Here is a 26,958-nt window from a genome sequence, read left to right on the forward strand (position 1 = left end):
CAAATGCAGTGGATGGACGGAAGATGAAGGGGGACAAATCCACAACACGTATTTGTTAATTGTCAGCAATCGGATTTGTACGTTGCAAGACCATAATTATACTTGTTTACTTTTGGACTGTAACGCTGTTCGTCAAGGTTGCCACGTTCAGCTAAACTGAGACGAACTGAAGATACCGGGAAGAATTTCATCATCGTAAACATTGGTATGGCATTTTTTTTTGTCTTTGTTTTTTTAAAGCATGATTGACACTTATGATATTTTGCGGGGAATATGTTGTGATTTAGCCTACGTGTTATAAGAGAAAAAAAATTTGAATTTCTAATAACGTCTTTACCAATGTTAAATATGAATGGATTTCTTAACGACGACACTAAAAAAACACATTTGACCACGTTTTGACACAGCTGAGCATAAAGTATGAACTTTAGACACTGGAAAAGATTTATTCACTGCAAACACTGGTGCGACTTTTTAAATGTCGGTTGTGTTTTAGCCTACGCATCAAAAAACACTTCTAAATAGGTAACTCATTGACCGTGCTTCTAAATATACAGTATGTATTTTTATGCTTAAGATTGGCTTACACACAATAAAACACAAATGTTTTGATTTCTCACTCAAATCTAATTGATAGGCAGGGTTCGGTTATTTGGAGCGTTGGTTTAGGTTGATTGGAAGTAAACAACTCGACAAGATGTTTTTGTATTGTCACCAGTAGTGGCAAACGTATTCACGTTGATTAATCAAGTACAAGTATAGATATTGTTGGGATTCAAAAATACTTTAGAAGTTTGAGTATCAACTCCAGCTTTTACTTAAATAAAAGTAATAGTTTTAAAACGACATAAAGTGTAAACGTAAAAGTAATGCAAGGAAAAAAAATGCATTGAAGCGAAAGTCAAGTCAAACATTTTCTTTTCAATATTTTCTGTTACCTTGTAGTCCAAACAGTTTTCTGATGAATCTTGCTTTTGCGATATAATAATGACTCAAATCCACCCTACCCATAAAATCTGACTTGATTTCAAGGACAAAAGCAAAACCTTTTATAAAGGCCATAATGATTATAATGTTATATTAATACATTACGTTGAAGGCTACCTGTTTCAGCTGCCTATGTGACCATTAAAAATGTTAACATTTACTAGGCCTCGTTGGCAAATACATTAAAGTGCCGTGTGTACTACTGAGCTTTAACGTGTGTTTCATGGAGGGGAAGATATGGCAACTACCTTTAATTAAATATTGTAATGGTGCAAAAAGATAGCTATACTGTAAATTCTGATTTAGCTCAAACCCATTTTAACTAACACACGCACAGCCCACCAAACGAGCTTGCAACATTAAATCGCAGCCTGTTGCTGCATGTCTCACTTAGTACGCAGCCAGGGCAAACATAGAATTTGCACAATTAGCTTGTGCTAGTACATTACTTAGTATTAAATATTAATAAGAAAAACTCCAAGTCCATCCAGGGATGTGCAATGGTTTTCTGGCTTTTCCGTCAATTAACCTCCTCACTGGTGTTACTCGGTAGGGACACGAACAGTCGGACATTTTACCGGCCAAGCTATGTGTCTGCACGAGGTTGGGTGTGTGTCAAGTTGCCATGGATTTTTTTGTGTGTGTGTGTGTGTGTGTGTGTGTGTGTGTGTGTGTGTGTGTGTGTGTGTGTGTGTGTGTGTGTGTGTGTGTGTGTGGAGGGTGGGGGGGGGGGGGGTCACAAGCGGGTGCAATGTATCGCTTGCGAACTAACTGAGTGTCAGAATGGTTTATGTTTATACTTGTTATCCAATTACAATATAAAAAAAATCACTCAATCTATCCTTCAACAGACCATGATAAGATCAATGACAAAAATAGTTTATTTAACAAAATATGGTCACAAGACCAACAAAGTACAACACAGAACGGTGGTAACAATTAACCAGGAAACGAACGAGATTAACCAAAAGCGCTTGTAAAAGGCAAGGGAAAATAATAAACAGTCACTTGACAAAGTCACATGTCGTGAAAAGACAAGGAAAAGCCAATCAGCAAGAAAAACCAAAACACACAGAGGATAACACTTCAAACAAGAACAATTTGAAATACAATACAATACAATACAATACATCCTGATTAATATAGCGCTTTCACAACAGCTACAGATGGAACAAAGTGCTGAACAAATGGGAACAAAACAAGAAAATACCCAAGACGACGACCATCAGCGAGATCAACGAAGGTCTAGAACAGTGGTCACCAAACTACGGCCCGCGGGCCCACCTCCACATTTGGTCCGGCCCCCCTGAACAATACCAGAGAGTCTTTTGATTTATTTTTCATCTATGTATATTTGTATTTTATCATAAAATTCGGCTTTTGCAATAAAATATTCCTTAGTTATGAACTATTTTCATGATTAACTATTAGCTCGTAACAATTTCATAAACACATATAACGTAACATTTGTTCCATCCTTCTGCGGTCTGTGCCGTTATCTGGCAACCCCAGAAAAAAAAAATCCTAAACCCGTCCCTCTCAAAGAGAATGTAATCATGGCGAAAAGGTGAGGTAAGAGAAAAAAATTATTCAGAATACAGGGAATTTAACCCAAAATGGAGAAACGATTTTTTTTTTCAATGCAAAGAAAAGATAGTCTGTCTCATCTGTCGGTGGCGGTATTCAAAGAATACAATCTGCGGAGACACTACGAATCCCGTCACGACAACAAGTACGATTTTTTGCATGGGCAAACTAGAGCAGACAAACTGTCAATGCTAAAAAGAGGAACGTTAGCTCAGCAAAATACATTTGTACGCCAAGCTCAGCTGAACCAGACATCTGTTCGGGCTAGCTTTCGGTTTGCTCAACTGATAGCAAGCAGCGGTAAGGAGAGTTTGTCAAGAAATGCATGAATGCTGTCGCGGAGGTGGTGTGTCCTGAGAAGAAAGACGTCTTTAATACCGCGAGTGTATCAAAAAAAGTTATTTGATTTTGTGTGGGTTTCTGGGAAACAATACATTTTTACGTCTAGGTACTCTTGCAGTCACACTTTTGCTGTTACAAACTGACCCCCCCCCCCCCCCCCCCCCCCATCAGAGAAGCGAAAAGTTATGTGGCCCTCACAGGAAAAAGTTTGGGGACCACTGGTCTAGAAAATCAGCCTTGCTCTTGACACAAAAGTCAAGAGCAAGAGCAAGGTGAATCATCCGACGATTGGTGATGGCATGTCAGTCCCATAGAATAGGTGACAGTTTATGACATGATGGGAAACAGATGTGGAAAGGGAGGAAAGGCCCTCCAATGCCAGCTGCTGGAAACAGACTGAACAGCAACCATGACCATTTGTATGTAAAGACAACAAGAAACGCATTGCATCATGCCTTCTCAAACTGAGGCGTACCATATTGAATCGTACCACTTTAAAATCGAACCATACTTGTTCATATCTCACCCGATGTATACGAGACCCATCAAATCATCTTTTATTGCAGAAATGCGCAACAGCAATTAGGTTAGTAAAGGTCATGTAGCCGGTTGATTTGAGAGCAGATTGGATCTATTTTAAGACATTGTTATGTTTTGGAACAGGAATAAAGAACTTTACATCACAAAGAGAGGACTTGCCATTGTGTCTTTTGCAGTGTTGCCACATAACTAGTATATTTTAGTTGTGTTTAGTCTTTCGCTGATTGAAAATCAGTTATTTTAACTACCGTATTTTCTGCACAATATGCACCTAAAAGCATTCAATTTTGCCAAAAGCTGACAGTGCGCCCTATAATCCGATGCACCTTATGTATGGTGCTACACAGTCTCTTTATATGAGAATGAGTTGTGTCCCTGTTAGTATTCCTATGCCATCCTAAAAGGTTTCTGTCCGACACTAATTGACATGTGCATTCGCCAACACACACTCAAACAGACAACTACTTTGTGAGCTCTGCTCAGCCATTATGAAACGAAGATCATACCGAAAGCATAGTTAACTACCGACTAAACGAAGGAAGGAGACAAGCAAGACTTCTAAGGATATTTAGCCTTTTGTGGATGTGTGCCCATGAGGTTTGTGTGCCTTTTTGTTGAATCAATCGTCTTCATAACTTTTGTCTGTCATTTATTCTTTTGTAATGCCATTTGTATTTATATGTTTCATGGCCGTGTTCATGACCAGTTCTGTTCGGCTTTGCTCTGTATAAATAAAGCTGCATTGTATTATATTCCCTTTAGCGTAACTCCATCTTGTGGATGCATAGCACAACTGCAGCCACTATTGTAGCTTCTATGCGCCTTTTAATGTCGTGTGCCCTATATATGAAAACTGTTTTGAAATAGGCCATTCATTGAAATTCATTGAAGGTGCTCCTTATAACCTGAAGCGCATTATAGTGCAGAAAATATGGTTATCTGTATCCTGCTTCCGTGTGTTTTGCACTCCTAATTTCTGATCCATCACTCAGATTCAGCAACTCAAAGCCCATCTGGGTGAAAATGTTACATACGTCAAATGGGAAGAAAGAAATGCAACAGAAACCACTTCTGACTATATTGCACAAATTGTTTTATTGTTCCTCTGTGATATTTGATGATGTAATCCTTTTCTGTCAGTTGTTAACTTTATGACACATTCATCCCAGTCAGGTGATGGGAGCTGTCAGGACCTAATCGAGAGACTCGGATATCATGGAGAACGACAGCAGGCCTCTGCTAAACTCCGAGCAGGCTGGAGAGAGCTTCTCGCAGCACAGAGGCTCAACAGTCTCACTGGACTCCAGAGCTAAAAGGTACACAGCCCATCAATATTCTCTTATGAACCAGCACTGCACTGTCTCCTCTGTGACAGACTCATAATAGATTTGGTCTGGAAAGGCGCGTACACATTCTCCACCCTCGATAGACATAGCAGACTAAATAACTAGCATGCATTTGGAAGTTGCATACCATCTCCACACCGAAAACAAAACGCTACCACATGTTGTCATATGACTTGAACATCTCTATGTCACTTGGCCAACACTGAGGTTGACACTCCAAGCTAAACCTCGGGCTGTTTACATGTGTGTGTAAAATGGTTGCATTCTTTATACAAACACAACTACCATACAGCTAAATCAGTAAAATATTTGGATAGTTTGGACAATGAGGCAGTGTCTGAGTCACAAGAAAAGTCAAGAAGGTTTTCAAACTTTGACGTATCAGCTATAAATTGTTTTTACACATAACTACGGGAAGTTATGTGACTGACATACAATCTTCCGCTTTGTCACAATTCCTCAGAGAAACATTATTCTGATCAATGTATGCATTGGGAGATGTAGAAATAATGATGATAATAATAATAAATACTGAATTAATCACTGCGATTGGCTGGCAACCGGTTCAGGGTATCCCCCGCCTACTGCCCGAAGACGGCTGGGATAGGCCCCAGCGACCCTTGTGAGGATAAGCGGATCAGAAAATGGAAGGATAGATGGATGAATTAATCAGTGACAGTAATTTCATTCAAAGTACCTTCCCGAATTCCACATCTATGGCGGAATTAAAATCTACACAGTGCCGTTTAAATGCCAGATTTTTCTGATTAAAAAAAACAAAACAAAACAAGATAAATCATTCCAATCATTCACCATTAATACGATTCATAACTTGTATAACTCGATGAAGATAAATAAATAAATAAAATGGAAGCCAACTATGTTTTTGTCATCTTTATTATGCTGGTGCGATTTATACTCCTGAGAGATTTATAATTCGGAAGTTATGGTAGTATCTATCTTTTTTTTTTTTTTTTTTGAGTCATAGAAATGCTTTTACATGGGTAGAATAATTTTATTTATTTATTTAGTTGAAGGCTCTTGTTTTTGTTTCATTACTCAGCAAATTGTTTTGCAGGGCAAGTCCGCTGGCCAGACTTAGGTCAGCAATCTTCGCTGTCACGCGATGACATCATTTCCTAAATATAGAGTACGGTGAATTTAAAAGGGTGCCGTGCTCTCCTGTGTTCCGAAGTAGGCTCCTTTTCATCTCTCCTTGACCCGATGACGCAATCAACAAAAGTGAAGGAAAGGTGGCATAAAGTTTAGGAGATTTGACTTCCTGACGATTGACGATTGTGAAGAACATTTTCGACTTGACTATGTGTTTGTTAAACGCTGAGCACCGCCACATACCCAGTTATTAGAAGCTGTGTACCTCTGCAACCACAGCTATTGATTATCCCCCCCCCACACACACACCTTTTTTTCATTTGACTTTTTACAGCAGGTTTTCGGCCACATAATGGGGGGAAAAAGTTTTGATGATTTTTCTTGTTTGAAGTTTTATATCACAAAAACCTGGCATATGTGCAGAGGTGTGTAGACTTCTATTCTCCATTTTAATGTCAGGGGAAAAAATACAGCTCGTGTGATTAACTTTCGTGTCACACATGAGGGGGAGGAAACAACATTGCTGAAGTGAGGACGCGATCTTGTTTTTTCCACTTCATGATTTTTCAGTTATACGAAATGAATCAGTGGAATACTTTTTTTGCCAAATTCAATAATCTGATTAAGATGCCACAAATGACTTGTAGCATGAAATGTGAATTTAAATGGGTCTGAGCAGCTTTAGTTTCTGCTTTGACTAACCCATTTTGTTCCCTTTGGCCTTTCAACTTGAGTATCTTTAATTTGCAGTCACACAAAAGTGTTTCGTCCTCATCCACAAACCTTACAAAGTAGATGTCTTCTCATTCATTTGAAAGTGCTCAGCAGTTTCGCAAATCAGCGTTTTACTCGAATTTATTGCGTAACTTTGAGGAAGTCGTACTTGTGCAAAAACAATAGCAGACAGACAATCTGTGCTGTTGTCAGCGGGATGCCGCTTGTGGCACTGAGCCATTAACCGCTTGCCTTCAAACGATGTCGAAGCACTCGGTCAAGGATGAAACATATTTCTGACAGATGAGCAATGTTTGTGGACATCGCTACGCAATGTCCACCTCATTTTGAGCAACATTGTTTCTTGAGTTATTGGCTACCTCTAAGGAAACATATTGCGTAAACTTGACTTTTTATTGTTTGTACAGTATACAAATAGTTGGGACCCTGGTGCGCCCGTCCATCAAGTGAGAAGTCATTCTAAACGAGAGCTATTCTGTGAATTGAAGTCATCGCAATTTACATAATAGCCAGCCACCGACACAGCATGAGACTTTCTTTGGCACTATGTCAAAGTCGAAAGTCAAGCAGAACTGCTTTGACTTTTCTGATAAGCAGCACAAATTGATTTCTTCGTGAAGCTGTCGATGCGGCGGCATTGGAAAGTATTTGTGTTTGACGATGTGTCGGCAGAATTATCTCGTGTTTGAATTCGTAATATTTACTGTCTATCGTGTTTAACTATTTGGATTGCTTTCTTAGGGCACATTTGATAAGCGTTTGAAAAAAGTGAGAGAGGTGTATTAGAGCTCAAGACGCGTCTAATTTCATTTAGCTTTTAACTGATCTATTTCTTTCATATTTTATCAACTTTTTTACATTTAACCATTTACTTTTTAGTCATTTTATGCAGGCCTATTCATCTGTTTATTCATGTATCCATTTATTATTATTTGCTATCCTCCAGCATTTTATTTCCCACCCTAATGTTCTTTATTTTGATCTTATTTATTCTGACAGATTTTTAGTCTTTCGGAGTTTACAAACTGTAAAAGTTGTAACTCCGGTGCCACCTCATGGGACACTCCACGGCAATTGATGCGGGTGGTCTGCCCGCGAGGATGACATCCTGCGGTCCGGGGAGCTTGGGGGTACGGGGGTGGGGGTTCTTCACAATAATAGGAATATGTGACAGTATGGACGTGGCAAGGCACCGAGGATCCAAATGAGGGAAGCAATCTGTGGGAGCAATACACACACACCCAGATGTGTCGCAACTGCACTTGCTTTTAAATGCACGCATGCGATTTGGTGTGGAGGTTTTTTTTTTTTTAAAATTAAATAAATAAACAAGGCAGTGTGGACGGAAGCTTTTTCCTATACAGAGAGGGGGAAATATTCTGCTTAAAAAAAAAAAAAGCCCAGCTCCATGTCGACAAGGTCATATACCGTACTGCTGGCTGCTGGGCCAATGGTGAGTAGGGAAAGAACTGGGAGCTGCAGGTTGAGAAGGCCCCAAAGTCGAAAAAAGTGAGAGTGAAGCGCACACGAGTCCACATGGACTCAGAACTTAATCACAGAGTGCTCATGCGATATTACAATTGTCAATTCGTGTGCTGCGGGTTGAATCGCTCGCTATCTAGTGGCAGGCCACTGTATGCGACAAATAAGTCATCAGGAGATGAGACGAAATACTTCAATTTTGTTGTTATAGTATTGCTAACAAAGCACTACATAATAATACATAATACTTCCATTTTATATCTCTATGGTATCTGTATCTTCAATGAAAGACGATGATCGATTCAGACGAGCTTGTGGGAAATGTTGAGACAGTTTTATCTTTGTGAGAAGAAAAGCAACAATCAAGTCAATAAAGAAGCTCAGATAAAAATGGACCGCAGACAGCTCTAGTGACAGTTCATGATCACGTACGTCTGGCATTCTTTATAGTGTTTGCCAAATAATAAAATGGGTATTTTCTTCAAGTTGGTTTTCCAGGAATTTACTTGACATGTAAATACTAATGTGCTTGTGCTTTCCTCACCCATCACAACTGCATTAGAAGTTTCTCTGGAATTTTAATCCAGTTGGGAATCTCACACCGGCTGACTAACTTTCAAAACATCTCCTCTGACTAAGTCACATAAATGTGCCAATACACCGTTGGCCATTTGAAACAACAACAAACTTTTATTGTTGTGTTCAGTTTATTTGAAACGTACACTTTTAATTCAACTCCTTCTTTTTTTTGGTGAACAATAAGCCAAACCCCCTAAAGATTTGACCAAGTGGATTACTTATGTAATAATAATAATAATAATAAAAATTATACATTGACTGCTTTTATTTATGAAGAAAATAAATAAGAAAACAAAATAAATGAGGCTTAACAATCCTCTTTTGGTTCAGGATTGTACACCTTTAATTGTACTGGCCTCCTAATTTCGTCATGAAGATCAGTGTATAATTTACCGTATTTTCTGCACTATAGAGTGCACCTAAAGGCATCAATTTCATCAAAAGCCGACAGGGTGCCCAATAATCCAATGCGCCTTATATAAATAGACTGTAACTCTCTTTATATTCCCCATTGAGTTGTTTCCCTGTTAGTATTCCTATGCCATCAAGTGGTGATTATTAGCAGGAACCAATTGTAACCGAAAAGGGTTCTGCCCAACACTAAATGACATGTGCATTCGCCAACACACACTCAATCAGACAACTCCTTTGTGAGCTCTGCTCAGCCATTATGAAACGAACATCATACCAAAAGCATAGTTAACTACTGACTAAATGAAGGAAGAAGGAGACAAGCAAGACTTCTCAAGATATTTAGCCCCTTGTGGATGTGAGCCCACAAGCTTTGTGCCTTTTTATTGAATCAATTGTCTTCATAAGTTCTTGTCTTTCATTTGTTGTTTTGTAATGCCATTTGTATTTGTTTCACGTCCATGTTTGTGACCAGTTCTCATGGCTTTGTTACAGCTGCAGCAGTTGTGAAGTCTCTATATCAGGGGTGTCCAAAGTCGGTCCTCAAGGGCCGCCGTCCTGCCAGTTTTCCAACTCTTCCAGGAGCAACACACCTGATTCAAATAATCAAGATCGTTCTAATGCTGCTTCATAGCTGGCTGATAAGCTGATCATCTGAATCAGGTGTGTTGCAGCCGGGAGAGCTGTAAAACAAGCAGGACGGTGGCCCCCTAGGCCCGGAGCTGGACATGCCTGCTCAATATAAATAAAGCTGTATTGTATTGTATTGCATTCCCTTTAACATAGCACCATCTAGTGCAAGGGTGTCAAACTCATTTATGTCGCGGGCCACATTACAATGACCGTTTCCCTTGGAGGGCCGTGATGACTGAAACTATATCAAGAAGTCAATAATAATGTTTTGTTCAATTGTTGTTTCAGTGACTGTAATGAGGGGTTTGGTAACAAGAAAATGGTTACAATATGTCACTGATTTATTGCATATGAAAATTTGAAAGTTTGGTCCAGATTTTAGAAAACGTCATGGAGGTTGTCATCTTTGACTTGCTTTCGTGGGCCACTTTAAATGATGTGGCGGGTCACATCGGGCCCTTGGGCCTTGAGTTTGACACCTGTGGTCTAGTGGATGCATAGCGCAACCGCAGCTACTACTGTAGCTTCGATTCTATGCGCCTTATAATGCAGTGTGCCCGATATATGAAAACAGTTTTAAAATAGGCCATTCGTTGAAGGTGCGCCTGATAATCCGAAGTGCCTTATAGTGCAGAAAATACGGTACAGAGAAAACATATAAGAGGCCTCTTCATGAAAACATTGTGAATCTCCTCAAAAATTGGATGATTTTGACATTTTTCCATGCCCTACAATCCCACCGAGTTGAAAAAGGGGAAGTATATTTTGCCTAATTCTGCTCACAGGAACAGAAATATTAACTGTAATCAATTTCACTGTTTGTCCATTACTTCCAGACCTTTCTACGTGGAGCCAAGGAACATCGTAGATGATGAACCGCAAGAGCGTGTGTCAGCTGAAGCTGCCATCCTCAACAGCAGAGTGCATTACTATAGCAGACTAACTGGTTCTTCTGACCGGCTGCTGGTGAGTCATATTTGAATAATCATGGTGTGCACCAACTGCACACAAGAAACAAGCTCATCTCTTGTACACTGTACTTTGTTGTCGTGGTGCCGACCCACTCATGTAACTCCCGCTTATCCCACTGTGTGAGTGGGAGTGTTTTGCGGCAAGCCGAAGTTCTTTTGGCAATAATCATGCTCAACAGTATCATCAAGTCGCCATACAAAGTTTGCAAGCTTAGTGAACTGAGAAGAGCCCCTATTACAGTGTGTTTACACAAAATTGCAGTGAAGCCTTGATAGTAGAGCTCACATTTATTTGGATGTTCCTTTCAGTTGGAACTCATCAAATTAGGACATTGCCTTACCTGTGAATGCCCACACAGATGGGATATACTGTATACATTAAGGCCAATTCATCGGTCGGGCCCTAAATTTCATGACCTTATGCATCTTCCTGTCCTGTAGAGTCCCCCCAACCATGTTATCCCCAGGACAGAAGAAATCTACATCTACAGCCCATTGGGGACAGCATTTAAGGTGTCTGGCAGGGATCACATGACAAAAAACCCCAGTATCATTACCATGTAAGCCCTGTCGGCGTCCTACATTGATTGAATCAATCACTTTCTTTCCAAGCCGATGTCATTACTTTGCTCTGCATTTATTGCAGATTTGCAATATGGAACACAATGATGGGTACATCCATCCTCAGTATACCTTGGGGTATAAAGCAGGTAAAACTGGTTTATTTTAAGTATCAAACATTATACTGTTTCTCTGACATGTTAAAAATGTGCCATCAATGTTCTTGTTTTCTCCTTGAGGCTGGTTTCACTCTTGGGATCCTCATCCTTATCTTCGTAGGCTTACTTATGCTGTACTGTTGTTACATTGTGCTCAAATCACCAAAGGCAATACGTGAGTATCACAAATTTCTCTCTCTCACAAATTTAAATACATACGCTACAAAGACAAGATTTTTAATGTTTAAATTGATAGACTTTACTGTTTTTAGCAAATAGTCATCAACTTACTGTTTTATGACTGCAACGAGTTCCAAAAAAGCTGGGACGGGTGGCAAAAAAAGAGTTGAGGAATGCTCATCAAACACCTGTTTGGACCATCCCACAGGTGAATGGGCTGTCTGGGAACAGGTGGATGCCATGATTGGGAATAAAAGGAGCTTCCCCAAATTGTTCAGTCATTCACAAGAATAGTTGGGGTGACTTTCACCTATTTGTGAACAACTGAGTGGGAAAGTCGTTGAACAGGATAATGTTCCTCAACGTTTTGCAAGGAATTGAGGGATTTCATCATCTACGGTCCATAATATCATGAAAGGGTTAAGAGAATCTGGAATAATCACTGCATGTCAGTGGCAAGACTGAACTGAACTAAACACAACTGTATTTATAGAGCCCTTTCAAACAGCCATCGCTGCATACAAAGTGCTGTACATGGAACAACTAACATATACAACAGTACATTGAATACCCCTGACCTTGGATCCCTCTGGCAGCTCTGCATGTAAAACTGACACCGGTGGGTAAAGAATATCACCACATGGGCTCAGGATCACTTCAGAAAACCAATGCCAGTAGTTCGGCGCAACATCCGGCAGTGTAATTTAAAACTCTACAATGCAAAGCACAATCCATTCATCAACAGCACCTAGAAATGCGGCCAGCTTTTCTGGGTTGAGCTCATCGAAGATGGAATGATGCCAAATGGAAAAGTGTTCTGTGGTCTGACGAGTCCACTTTTTAAATTCTTTTTGGAAAATGTGAATGTTGTGTCCTCCGGGCCAAAGAGGAAAAGAACCATGCGGACCGCTATGGACGTAAAGTTCAAAAGCCAGCATCTGCGATGGTGTGGGGCAGTGCTAGTGCTGATGGCATGGAGTAACTTCCACATCTGTGAAGGCACCATTAATGCTGAAAGGTATATATAGGTTTTGGAGAACCATCCACACAACGTATTTCATGGACACCCCTGCTTATTTCAGCGAGACAATTCCAAAACACATTCTACACATTACAATTTACAACAGCGTGCTAAAGAGTGCAAGTACTAGACTGGCCTGCCCGCAGTCCAGACCTGCCTCCCATTGAAAATGTGTGGCTGATTATGAAGAGCGACAACTGAAACCCATGATTCTTGAACAGCCGAAGCTGTCAATCAAGCAAGAATGGGAACATATTCCACCTACAAAGCTTCAAAAATTAATGTCTTCAAGTCCCAAACGTTTATTGAATGTTGTTAAAAGGTGATGAAACACAGTGGTAAACATGACCCTCTCCGAGCATTTTTGTGTTGAAGCCATATAATTCAAAGTTAACGATTTGCCAAGAACAGTAAAGTTTGGCAGCTTGAACATTAAATATCTTCTCTTTGTAGTGTCTTCAATTCAATATAGGTTTAACATGTTTTGCAAATCATTGAGTTCTGTTTTTCTTTGTTTAACACAATGTCCCAACTTCATTGAAATTGGGTTTGTAATTTGAAGTAAAAAGACCATTCATTTATTCATTCTTGCGCTGAACCGTTTGACCTCACCAGGGTCACGGGTGTGCAGGAGCCTATCCCAGCTGTCTTCAGGCGTGGCTTTAACACTGAACTGGTCACTCAAGGCAGGCACACATAGACGAACAAGGCCGAAAAATATTATCAGAAAAAATGTCGGGATGTAAAATGATCTACATTGGGATATAAAATTCAATGTGTACAGCACGCCTGTTTGTCATATATATATAAGATAAGAAAACATTTATTTGTTTTACAATGGAGAAATTCCCAATTTACAGCAGCTAAATTATGAAAGGGAGAAAGTGGAAGACAAAAAAGTATATAAATAAATATAAATATAAGCATATTAAAAATGGGTGAGTGGGGGTTTAGTCATGTCCAATTTGTGCGATCTCTGTGTAATTTCGACTTGACATTTCACTGTGCTGTGTATTCTGTTTGTGCGCTCTGTAGCACAAAAGTGGATCGATGGGTTTGCCTCTTTTTGCAAAATAAGTACAATGTTTAACTGAAGTGGATTAACTGTTTGAATGCTGAAGCATTCACACATTATTCTACATTTCATGTTATTATTCCGATGATTATTAATCTGGAAATGCCCCAAAATCAACAGGAAGTGACTTGGAAGTGCTCTTAAATACTGTAACTAAATAACTCTGAGAATCTGTCTGCCAATGAAAGCTTAACAGTAGATGGGTGATGTAACCGGACAGTGACCAAAAGGACACAAATAAATCAACTGAATGGCTTTAATACAAAAACATACATCATGAGTGATCTCGTGTGAGTCTTGACCTCAACCTGATTACCTTTAAAAGAGAGAATCCGTCTTTTGATCCCCCTCCCCCTCCCCCCACATAGCCCCAAAAATCAGTTTCAGGCGTCCTGCATTTGGTGTATTGACTTACACAGTAGGTGACGCACTGACTGAGTGGTTTGCATATCCACCTCACAGTTCTGAGTTTAAGGGTTCAAATCCAGGCTCGGTTTCCTCCCTAGGTGTAAATACAGTATACTGGGCTCCAGATTAATTGTTCTTATTTATTTATAATTAAAAAAATAAATCCTCGTCTCACCCCTCGGGTGGTGTCCGTCCCTCATTCAGCTCGGGTCCTCTACCAGAGGCCAGGAAGCTTGAGGGTTCTGCGCAGTATCCTTGCTGTTCCCAGCACTGCACATTTCTGGACTGAGATGTCCGATGTTGTTCCCGGGATCTGTTGCAACCACTCATCTAGTTTGGGGGTCACTGCCCCGAGTGCTCTGACCACCACAGGCATGACTGTCACCTTTACCTTCCAGGCTCTCTCCAGCTCCTCTCTGAGCCCTTGGTATTTCTCGAGTTTCTCGTGTTCCTTCTTTCTGATGTTTCCATCACTTGGGACCGCTACATCCACTACAACGGCTTTCCTCTGCCCTTTATCTATGATCACGATATCTGGTTGGTTCGCCATTACCATCTTGTCAGTCTGGATCTGGAAGTCCCACAGGATCTTCGCGCTGTCATTCTCCACCACCTTTGGGGGTGTTTCCCATTTTGACCTTGGGGTTTCCAGTCCATACTCCGCACAGATGTTTCGGTAGACTATGCCAGCCACCTGGTTATGGCGTTCCATGTAGGCTTTCCCTGCCAGCATCTTACACCCTGCAGTTATGTGTTGGATCGTTTCAGGTGCCTCTTTGCACAACCTACACCTTGGGTCTTGTCTGGTGTGGTTTTTTCACATTAAACCACAAGAGGGTGCTCTTGGCCTGCGCTGATACGTTCCACAGTGGGAACTAGGGATGTGAATCTCAGCACTGAGGACGATTCGATACACATCTCGATGCACTACCAGCGATGCGATACTTTAACGATACATGGAATTTTCTGGCGACACGATGCGATACGTTTCACCGTCTTCACGATGTGATACGACGCGATACACATTTAGTTCAAATCAATGCGAACCGATACGCTTTAATGCAATTTGTTGTGATATTGTGTAATTAAACATGATGCAAATACGCAAAGAAAAAAAGTTAAAAAAAAGATGGAATTCAGTATGGTATTGCAAAAAGTATACCACTTTATTCCTTATAAACAGTAGAACGTGTAAAACAACTTATTTAAGCCCTTTCACAATTGGGTTTTGTGCAAAGAAAATGTAAACAATTTGGCACCTGAGACTCAGTGGAGGTTCTGGATCAATTTCACTGAGGGGGCCGGGCTGGGGCCAGGGGTTTTGATGGGGGGGGGGGGCACATTAAACCCAGGGCTAAAAAGACAGATTCGAAATCTTATTTGACTTTTTATTTCTTCAAACTTTGAAATTGTAGTCATAACATTACAGTGATGAGAAAAAAACAGTATTAGGAGGATTAAAATGTCTGCAAGCGTAACAATACGCCGTGTCCGTCTGTTGAGAATATTCAAGCCAGGGGATGATATGGTACCAGCCTGCCGGGGACAAAAACTGCAAATACACTGAAGCTAGATGTTTTACATGCATATAATTATCCAAATTTTAAAAGGCAATGTCTTATATATTGATCCTGTTAAATAAAAATAAAAAGGGAGACTAAAAAAGTTACACACACACACACGCAAATAGCACTCGTGTCGTGGTAATTTCCTTCTCTGCGGACTGCTTCTCATTTTCCCGCTCATTTTTAAATGGCGCAGCGCACTAAAGGGTCCGACTAGAATGTTAAATCACGCACTTTGGTTCCACATTTCGCGTCGGCGACTCGGCGCGACTGCGTAATCTACGTTCGGAGGGGGGGGGGCCACAGGGGGGGCCAGAATCAGTGCTACAGGGGCACTGGCCCCCGTTGCCCCCCCCCCCCCCCCCCCGCCACTGCTGAGACTCACAGCTGTTGCTGTAGTGTAAACACAAACAGACTACTCTCACTGAGTGTCTTATATGAAATATTCATCTCCATAGGACAGAAAAAAAATACAATTGAAACAATTTGGCAGTCACAGCCTCAAAGCTGCTGTGCGTATTGTAGCGTACACAGACCACTCTCACTGAGTGTCAAAATGAAATGTCCAAAAGAGTCATCCATATATAGTTTTCCCTGCGCGGTCACAGTGAGCTGCAAGGGGACCCCCAAAATAAGAGGCGATTTTTTTCTGATCCTGACCTGCCAAGAGTTTCTCCGGTGTCCAACGAGGAACTGGACGGGAAGGCGGGGGAGGGGGCGGGAACCTTGTCGGTGATGTGGTGCTATCGTTTTAAGTGGTCTGCATATTTGTGGTGCTGCCGTTGTATGGCTTCGTAGTGCGACATTCTTTGCAAATTACGGAGGTTTTATCAAGCTTTCCGTCTTTCTTTTCGAAGTCGTAGTATTTCCAAACATAAGATCTGAATGTTGCGGGTGCATTAAATAAAGTAGTTTCCTCGCTGCTGCTTGCGCGAACTTCCATAGTGTTTCGCGAGTAGTGTACTGCAGTGTATGTACACTCACGGCTTCCGTCCGTATTCAACACAAAACGCAAAATTATGATGGTGCATTCATTGCGCCTAGGAAAGGGCAGATAGGTGACGTTTAACATGAATAAAACTGCGCTTGCATCGGATTTTACCGATACCCACCAACGCATCGTGATGAATCTAGATTTCACCCGTCAATTGCGTCAGTGAATGAGCCGATGCACTCGCATCGCGCACGTGCACATCGATGCATCGATTAATATCGATTATTTTCCACACCCTTAGTGGGAACTGATAAAAACAACTGACGATGACTCTGACATAAGCGATGTAAAAGACGAAGCGCCGCATCTTCTACCTCAGGAGTTCTTTAAAAGTGACACCGAGGATCAAGATTTCATTGAATTTAGTGATTTGGAGTGACACTGATGTTTTGGTAAAATTGTTAGCATGTTCTTTCTGCTATAGTTATCTGAATAACTCTTAATAAGTTGTGTGAACATACCAGGCACATTCTCAGTTTGTTGTTTATGCGTCATGTAACGCTAGCACATCGTAACCTGTTGTTCTCTATTTTTATTTTTATTTGCCTTTCAAGATGACATGTCTGTTCTTGGTGTTGGATTTTATCAAATAAATGTCCCCCAAAAATGCGCCTTATACTCCAGTGCAAATTATGTTGTTTTTTTTTTCTTTATTATGCATTTTGCGGCTGGTGTGACTTATACTCAGGAACGACTTATAGTCCGGTAAATATGGTATATAACTTATGAATGGTTTGGATTGTGGAGCAGTAGTTTGCTAGCAAAAAATAAATTAATAAAAAAAATCCAAAAATAGCACTTCTAAAAAGAAAATCTGCAAATTTACTGGTTGCACTGGCATGAGTAGATGAAAATTGTAGTTGCACTGTCTCAAATTTAAGGGGAAAAATGCAACAATTTATGGCAGTCTGGAGTCCCAAAAAATGAACTGCCAAAGTCAGCTGACATAGGCTCCAGCTCACGTGTGATTTAAGTGAGGATACGCGACACAGAGAAGGAATGGATGGATGGACTTACAGACCAGGGAAAAATGCATCCCGAAAAATGATCACATCTATGAAAGTACATTTCAATTTGTCAAACATTATCCATTTATGCTGTCTGACACTGGTTAAGGAAGGTAAGTTTTGTATGCCAAACTAAAGCTGTACCCAATTAACAACTCAGTGTTGATACTATGAAATATTTGTCACCTCTCTCTTTGTTTTGCGCAGCCTACGTGGACACATCCGACTGGGAATTTCCTGATGTTTGTCGGTATTACTTTGGCAAGTTTGGCCAGTGGTCCAGCTTAGTCTTTTCAATGGTGTCTCTTATTGGGGCGATGGTGGTTTATTGGGTCCTCATGTCCAACTTCCTCTACAACACCGGGCAATTTATCTACAGTAAGACAACAATACTCTTATCAAACCAGAAAAGCATTTTAGACCTGTGTCCTGATGTAACTTTTAAAATCTTTGTTAAAATATAGTTGCAGGCTAATTTCTTCTCTGGTTTTATGTAATATTCATCATGAGAATTTGGAGGCAACTTTATGTTACATTAATTGTATTTATGAATTAGCTTTGACCAAATTATTCCCTTTTCTGTTAACAGACTATATCCATCATGTCAACATGTCCGATTCAGAGTTTGGAACCAATGGCACAGATAGAGGTAAGACAGAAATAAATGTATTCAAATTTCATGTTTATGATATTCAAATTTAATGAATTAGATTCACAGCAAAAGTGGTGTGAAGACACTTACCTTTCATAGTCGGCAACACGTTAAACCAGTGGTTCTTCGCCTTGTTAGAGGTACCGAACCCAACCAGTTCATATGCACATTTACCGAACCTTTCAATAGTGAAAAACAAAAATATGACTTTTTACAAATTGAAGACATAAAAAACTAAGTCAATAAAGTGTCAAGACATAAGTATACGTTTTTTAAATTTTATTTGATGGCCAAGTGGGTGTGTCATAAATAATTGACATGTTAAATCGGGTATGTCTTAACCTCCATGGCAGAGGCTCCGTCGAACCCCTGAGACCGATTCACCGAACCCCTAGGGTTCAATCGAACCCAGGTTAAGAACCACTGCTTTAAACCCTTTGCGGTTTCGCTCCGAAGTCAGTAATCACAGCCTCCATCAACTGGCCTCCGTGGCGGCGAATAAGCTACACTTCCCACAAGTATCGCTTTCATGAAGTAATTACGAAGAGTAGCTAACTCATTCAGTACCGGTCATTTTCAGACCCTTTTTTTTCACCCTGAGTCTTGAAAAAATATATACCTGTATATAAATAAGTACCCGGGATTGAATGTGTGAAAAGAGATAAGTATGTCCTTGGGAGTGAATGAGTCAGAGGGAAAGACAGAGAAGCCGTGCTAATTTCCAAGCTAACCGGCTAATGTAATCGCGAAAGACTGGAATAAAGTATCGATAAATACAAAAATAAACACTTGTAAAACATATTTCACTCTTCATTAGATATCAAGCATTCTTTAGTGCAGATGACAGCGAAATCACGAGTAAAATTAGGAAGAGCTGTACTTGTATTGGATTTTATTTTGTTTTATGTAACCTTTATTCATCCAAAATGTTTTGCTTTGCTTCATTAATATGCACCATATTGATCAACAAAATCATAATGTAGTGTCCACCTGAACATAAAGACGAGAACGAAAAAAATCAGGGACCTTTGAAAAATCAAGTACCCCATTTCCTGCACTATAAGGCACTTCGGATTATAAAGCGCACCCTTCAATTCAAGGCCTATTTTAGGCAGTGCATTCCTTATAAGGCGCATAGAATAGAAGCTACAATAGTGTCTGCGGTTGCGCTATGCATCCACTAGATGGAGCTACGCTAAGAGGAATACAATACAATACAGCTTTATTTATATAGAGCCTTCACAACCGCTGCAGCCGTAACAAAGCCATTAGAACTGGTCACAAACATGGACGTGAAACATATAAATATAAATGGCATTACAAAACAATAAATGAAAGACAAAAGTTATGAAGACAACTGATTTAACAAAAAGGCAACACAAACCTCGTGGGCTCGCATCCACAAGGGGCTAAATATCCTAAGAAGTCCTGCTTGTCTCCTTCTTCTTTCATTGAGTCAGTAGTTAACTATGCTTTTGGTATTATCTTCCTTTCATAATGGCTGCACAAAGCTCACAAAGTAGTTGTCTGGGTGTGTGTTGGCAAATGCACATGCCACTTCGTGTCGGGCAGAAAGAACCTTTTTAGGTTACAATTGGTTCCTGCTAATAATCACCACTAGATGGCATAGGAACGCCAACAGGGAAACAACTCAATGTGGAATATAAAGAGACTGTGACACCATATATAAGGCGCATCCGATTATAGGGAAAATGGAATGCTTTTCGTCGCGCCTTACAGTGCGGAAAATATGGTACAAAAAAGGTGAAAACGCTAATCATTATTGGTATGTGTTTGGGATTCTTCGGAAAACACTAGGGCAGGGATGCCCATTACGTCGATCGTGATCGACCAGTCGCTCAAGGTCTGGTCCCAAGTCGATCCGAGGAGTGTAGAGGGAAAAAACCCATTTGTGTCTCTGTGCATGTTAGTGATACATTTTCTGTGTTAATGCACACTGCACCCTCATCATTCTGTCAGTCTCACTTTCACAAAAAGTATTTTAAAAAGAAAAGAAAATAAAGCAGGTAATCTTTAACCTACGGTGACGTGTGACTGTGTCACCGGAAGCTGTTAGCGCTCAGCAGTCTGCAGTTGCAGCTTGTGATCAGAGTTGTTGCGCTATATCTTTTATAGTTATCATTATTGTCATTCAGAGTTTGTATTGTACAATTCACCGAGGGGACGGGCAAAGAATGGGAATCTGGAGGCCCGAGAGAAGCATTTCAAAACGGTACGTGTGAGCTACGATCGTTAACAGGCTGCCTAAGTGCGTCGCATGCCTCAGCGTCAGGCCGTTGCTCATCCTGGCATGCGTGTGTGTGTGCGTAAGCGCGCGTGCACGGTAACGGGTCGATCGCGGGAGGTTGGTGGATCCAAAAGTAGATCTTCGATCAAAAATGTTTGGGCACCCCTGCAATAGTGTCTTGCTGTGAATGTTGTACTTATGGAGACATTCATAAATAGTGTTTTTAGTTCATTAGTTTTGACTTTGAGTTAGGATTGTAATACTTTGCTTATTTCTCCACCAGTAATTTGTCCATACCCAAGTACTGACTCTGGCTGGAACCACACTTTCAACACACATTACATCAGTACCAGTGGAAATGATACATTTGATGTCCACTCTTTTCAACACTGGTGGAGCAAAACCAATACGGTACCATTCTTCCTCGTTGTTCTGCTGCTGCCACTCCTTTGCTTCCGATCAGCCTCCTTCTTTGCAAGATTCACCTTCTTGGGTAAGTCTAAAGGCAAATATGTTTCTCATCTGATTGTTTGTCTTGAAACTCTTTTGGAAACGTTCCTTTTAGCTATCCAATTTTTAAAAAAAGAATCCTAACAAAATTGCAAATCTGGAATGTTATGACTGCCTAAATATGACAAAGTAAAAGCTCCATTTTGAATATGATGATATTGTGCCATATCATAGATGCAGTACATTCCCTGATGCTTTGTCGTTCATTGTCCAGGCACCATATCAGTGATCTACCTCATTGTTCTGGTCACAATTAAAGCTGCCCGTCTTGGTTTTCACCTTGAGTTCCACTGGTTTGACACTACTAACTTCTATGTTCCAGGTAATCCAAATAACTTCTTCATGATACATTATGTTTCTCATAGAAACATTTCAGTAATTATGACTTTACTACTGCGTTGGAGTAGGTTAGTGATATTCTCCGGCACAGTGTGACACATGTACGCTGGTATGTGTAAGGGATCAGATAGATCTTGGTCTTCACCAAACGGGCTTTCAAAAAAAAAAAAAAAATCTCAGTCCTGACTGAAGAAGCAACATGCACAATATAAAGTGGCTCGCAAAAGTACTTGTACCTCTTTTTGACCTCAATTTGTCAAATTGCAGTATAATCGCAAACCTAAAGGTACTTCATTGGACCTTTTTTTTTTTGTGGCAGAAAAACACAAAAGGTCATATGCAGTGCGTATAAAAGGTCTACACACCCCTGTTCAATTCAAATGATAAAACGCTTGGCAAAATGTTCTCCTGTTAATGTGGAAAGAACATCTTTTAAAGAGGTGAAATCTAAATAAATAAAGAAGCAGGACGTCTCTCTTCGCCTTCTCTTATCAATACAGATTAATTGTCTTATCATAAACACACGGGCTGCACGAGGATAGCTGGCCAGGAGCTAGTTGGAGGCTCACGGCGGCTACACCGTCAGAGCGTAAAATGAGAGCCACCTCAACCACAACAAAAGTCTCTTCGCCTCTCTCAGTAGGCAGTGCTGATGAATGCTAATCACTGTATAAGGTTTTAAAATGAAAGATTTAAGTAAATATGTGTACTTCTGTAGTCTTTATCTGAAATATGTAAAGTATGATCACTGTTTACATATTTTAAACATGCTGGTACCCACATATACTTCCACAAAAATTCCAAGGGGGAGCAAACCCTTCTTTGTGGTTTTTCACTTATTGCGGCGGGGTGTCGGTCCCCATTAACCGCGATAAGTGAGGGATCACTGTACTTCACGGATTTTGCCTATTCGCTGGTTCTTTTTGGAACATAACCCCTGCAATAAACGAGGGTTCACAGGATTTGACAGTGAATGACACAGTAGTTAAAAAAAACATTTCATCTCTATATTGAGAGTGACCTGAAAAAAATGTACAGGGCCTGTGGGGAAAAAAGATATGTAAAACTTAAGAATAGATGAACTGATAGACTTATAGACCCTTTCTGTCAGCCACAAGCTCAACCAGGCACTTCCTGTACCTGTGGATCAGTCCTGCACAATGTTGAGGAGGACTTTTAGCTCATTTTTTCTGGCCTCGTCGCATGTGTGGCCCACTTCAAGGCAGATGGCGGCATCGCTGTTGGGTTGAGGTCTGGCTTCTGACTTGACCACCAATTTTGATTTTCTTATCCATACAACTATTAATTTGTTCCAGTCTGTTGGGTTGTTGTCCTGATGCATCAGCCAGCTTCTACGGAGTTTTCACTGAGTCCCACAATTTGCCTTTTTTCAGCCCAACGATTGCTTTCTGTGACTGCAATACTGTTCAGAGTTGCAGAGGAGCATTTCATCCGCCTGATTTTTCTTCTTCCAGAATTGCGGCTGCTCTTCCCTCAGCTGACGGGCGTCCTCACGCTGGCTTTCTTCATCCACAACTGTATCATCACATTGATGAAGAACAACAAGCATCAAGAGAATAACGTGAGCCTTTGTCACTCCGGTTTATACTGAGCTTCACAGAATGTAAACATGCTTAACAACCTAAGAGACACACTGAGTTTTGGGACTTTCAGGTACGGGACCTGTCTGTGGCTTATCTCCTTGTCGGGCTGACCTACCTCTATGTGGGGGTGTTGATTTTTGCTGCTTTTCCATCACCTCCGCTCAGCAAAGACTGCATTGAGCCGGTAAGACTGAAAAATATTCAGGACACGCTTCGTCACGAAACGATCTTGGTTTCGTCAAACAAATCGACAGTAATTCACGCCATACTTCTTTGTCACCCATCTCCTATTCTTCAACCAAACAATCCTTTTGCAGAGAAAGTGTTTAATGAAGCTTGCGATCGCTCATGTTGTCCTGCCCATCAGAACTTTTTAGATAATTTCTCCAGTGGTGATGTGATGGTGTTTGTGGCTCGGTCCTTCCTGTTGTTCCAAATGATCACGGTCTATCCTTTGCTGGGATACTTGGTACGAGTCCAAATGATGGGCCAGATGTTTGGCAATCATTACCCCAGGTAAGACGTCGTTCATTTTGGTTTCAAATTGTCGATACCTAGCAGTTTTTGTATTTGTTTTTACTTCACCTGCATTCACAGCTGCAATGCAAAATGATTGGGGCTGAACAAGTAATATGCCAGTAAGCACGTTCCCCTAATATATAAATTGTTTTTACACTAACGACTCATCTAACATGTTAGTTAGCCTTTCTCATTTAAGCTATTATTATCCCTTTCATGCACCCTGTAACAGGAAAAGCTGTCCACTGTAGTAACCGCTGTCCCTGAAAGGGTTATTATTATGATTACTATTTTTTAATTACTACAGTGGGCGGCCCGGTAGTCCAGTGGTTAGCACGTCGACTTCACAGTGCAGAGGTACCGGGTTCGATTCCAGCTCCGGCCTCCCTGTGTGGAGTTTGCATGTTCTCCCCGGGCCTGCGTGGGTTTTCTCCGGGTGCTCCGGTTTCCTCCCGCATTCCAAAAACATGCATGGCAGGCTGATTGAACTCTCTAGAATTGTCCCTAGGTGTGAATGTGAGCGTGGATGGTTGTTTGTCTCTGTGTGCCCTGCGATTGGCTGGCAACCGATTCAGGGTGTCCCCCGCCTACTGCCCGAAGACAGCTGGGATAGGCTCCAGCATCCCCCGCGACCCTAGTGAGGATTAAGCGGTTCGGAAAATGGATGGAATTACTACAGTTGCCGTATTTCCCACACTAAAAGGCGCACTGGATTATGAGGCGTCCCTTCAATGAATGGCCTATTTTCTCATTTTTTGTTTTCATTTATTGGACGCACCGCATTATAAGACGCAATCTACAACGCATCCACTAGATGGAGCTATGCTCAAGGAAATGCCAACCGAACACTACACGACACAACACCCTTGATTTTTATAGCGACGATCAGATGTCAGTAAAACTTATTTCATAAAGCAGCGGCACAGTTCACTTAACCAATAGCAAGTTATAACATTGACTCTCTTGCTGCTGCTCTCCTGCCGTGTTCAACTACGAAACCGATCGCCTGAAGTTTGAACTCTGCATTGTAAGCATGTCTCGAGCAAGGAGCCATTTTGGGGTTGACATATTACCATAATGACCATACACAAGGTGCATCAGATTTTAAGATGCACTGTGAGCGTTTAAGAAAATTGAAGGCTTTTAGATGCGCCTTTTAGTGCGGACAATACGATACTTTGTAAAGTCACAATTTGTTACTTTGTAGCAATTAGCAGTGATGACACTCAGCTCGCAGGAAGCCAACTACCGCTTAATATTCGCTGTCTATAAGAGGTGGTGTTATCAAAATTAACCGTCTCTTGAGTGCATCATTGACCAACATTTGGCAACACGTGAATAAGAATCCCTTATTTTTCAATCACGGTTTTCACTCCTGCCAAGAGATTTTTATTTTCAAGTTGGAAACGTTTACATAATTCCACTCTTGCCCACATACAAGCAAGAACAACCTGAAGTAAAAAGCAACATTTAGAATTGCCAAGAAGAAACCTTTGTATAATTTAGGCTTTTTCAGTGTGATTTGAATGAATGAACCTTTGATCATCGCATGCAAAATGGTGTTGGCCGTCTGACAATTGATCCCTCTGACTGGCTGTTAGATTACGAATCAGTGCACGGGATCGACTAATAAGATTGTAGGCAAAAGCAAAGAAAATGGCATTCTCTGGTAAATTGAGCTCAGCAAAATCTTTTTTTTTTAACTTAGATTTGTTCCTGCTTGATTCATGAGGCATGAACTTATTTATTTTGTTGTCCATTAAAAAGGTGTCTAAATTCAGGCTTTTAAAAAGGGATCTTAGCCAATTCGCACACTTCCCCAGACTAGCAAAGGGAACGGCGGTTTCTTTGACTTGACTGGATCATTAAGATCAGCACATTAAAAAAGATGGATTCACTGCTTCATTATTGGGTTCATAATAAAGGACTTTCTGTATTCATGTATTTCTTTCTATCTCTTTAGTTTCTTCCATGTCCTCACCCTGAACATCTTGATTGTTGGAGCCGGTGTCCTGATGGCCAAGTTTTATCCTAACATTGGATCCATAATTCGGTACATTTTATGTGGTTTATTCACCCTTTATGTGTTTGCCGAAAATGAGTGACTTAGTGACTTCTGGCAATTATTTCTTGTTGCAGGTTTTCTGGCGCAACATGCGGCTTGGCTTTAGTGTTTGTATTCCCCTCCTTGATCCACATGATCTCCTTGAGACGACGGGGCGCCCTCCGCTGGCCTTCAGCGGTCTTTCACAGTTTCCTTATCTTGTTGGGGATGACCAACTTGGTGGCTCAGTTCTTCATGTAAACTCACATCTTCCCTGGCAGGATTAAAACATGATGGACTTTTAAAAAAATCTCTCAATCGAAAAAAAAATGATAGAAAGCGTTAATGTTCATGGCCACAGTGTGCTATCGTCCACCATTTACAACATCCACCTGGAATTCAATGACATAATTATGTTATCTTCCGCTATGTTCTGTCTTCCAGCCAGTGGGATTGTGATGTGATAAAAGGTGACTTGAAGGTAACTTGAGATGTTTGATTATTCCTGCTCAGACTAGTCAAAGGGATTTATCATGTACTGTGTTTGAATATTTTCTCTCAGTCGTGAAAATATGAAGTCAAGGTCGGTCACGGGAACAAGAGGCTCAAAGGGATGCAGATTTACACAATTGTTGTCACTTTCCACAGAATTAGTCTGTATGCCTCGACAGTTATACGATATCAGTATGTCAGAGGTAATTCGTATTCATGGCGGAATCCTTTTAACTTGGTGATTATATAAATTGTACGCTTTGTAAATGCCAAACTGTAACTGTAACCGTTTTTAAAAATACCTGGCATTTTATAACCCTATGTTCAAATCATTCTGGAATTCCTTATTTTGTGCTCAGTATTTCATTTATTGACTATACTTTACCATTGTTTTCAATGCATGAAAAGATAAAAGGGAACATGAGTGAAATAAATCCCACCTTGAATGAAGTGGAGTGTTACCTTTGATTGAAGGAAAAAAATCAAATGAGGGAATACCAAACCACATTTTGCATGTTACAACAGCGTGGCTTCGTAGTAAATGAGTGCGGGTACTTGACTGGGCTGCCTGCAGTCCAGACCTGTCTCCCAATGAAAATTACGCATTATGAAGCGTAGAATACAACAACGGAGTTCCAGGATTTTTAAACAGCTGAAGCTGTATATCAAGCAAGAATGGGGAAGAACTGCACCTACGAAGCTTCAGCACTTAGTTCCCAAATGTTAATTTTGTTAAAAGAAAAGGTGACGTAGTAGAGTGGGTTAACCGTGTCCCAGCTTTTTTGGAGCGTGTTGCAGCCATAAAATTCTCATTTAATGATTATATGTTCAAAGCAATAAAGTTGATCAGTTTAA

General features: G+C 40.7%; 1 protein-coding gene across 2 annotated transcripts; it reads left to right on the top strand.

The window, feature by feature from the left end:
• slc38a9 (solute carrier family 38 member 9) lies at positions 1–26,553 on the top strand. Of its 2 annotated transcripts, XM_086135386.1 has the most exons (15): positions 1–205; positions 4,626–4,772; positions 10,592–10,721; positions 11,168–11,286; positions 11,373–11,436; positions 11,527–11,620; positions 17,903–18,073; positions 18,285–18,344; positions 20,879–21,088; positions 21,320–21,427; positions 22,920–23,026; positions 23,119–23,232; positions 23,416–23,564; positions 25,531–25,620; positions 25,707–26,553. In XM_086135386.1, the coding sequence occupies exons 2-15, from the start codon at positions 4,672–4,674 to the stop codon at positions 25,870–25,872; spliced, it is 1,683 nt and encodes a 560-aa protein (XP_085991512.1). In that variant the 5' UTR covers positions 1–205; positions 4,626–4,671; the 3' UTR covers positions 25,873–26,553. The 2 variants fall into 2 exon arrangements, with proteins under 2 accessions (XP_085991512.1, XP_085991513.1); XM_086135387.1 differs by lacking the exon at positions 21,320–21,427.
• The last annotated feature ends 405 nt before the right edge of the window (positions 26,554–26,958 follow it).

Source organism: Hippocampus guttulatus, chromosome 17, assembly GCF_054856545.1.
Source record: "Hippocampus guttulatus isolate MCC_2025c chromosome 17, RoL_Hgut_1.0, whole genome shotgun sequence".
Lineage (NCBI taxonomy): Eukaryota > Metazoa > Chordata > Actinopteri > Syngnathiformes > Syngnathidae > Hippocampus > Hippocampus guttulatus.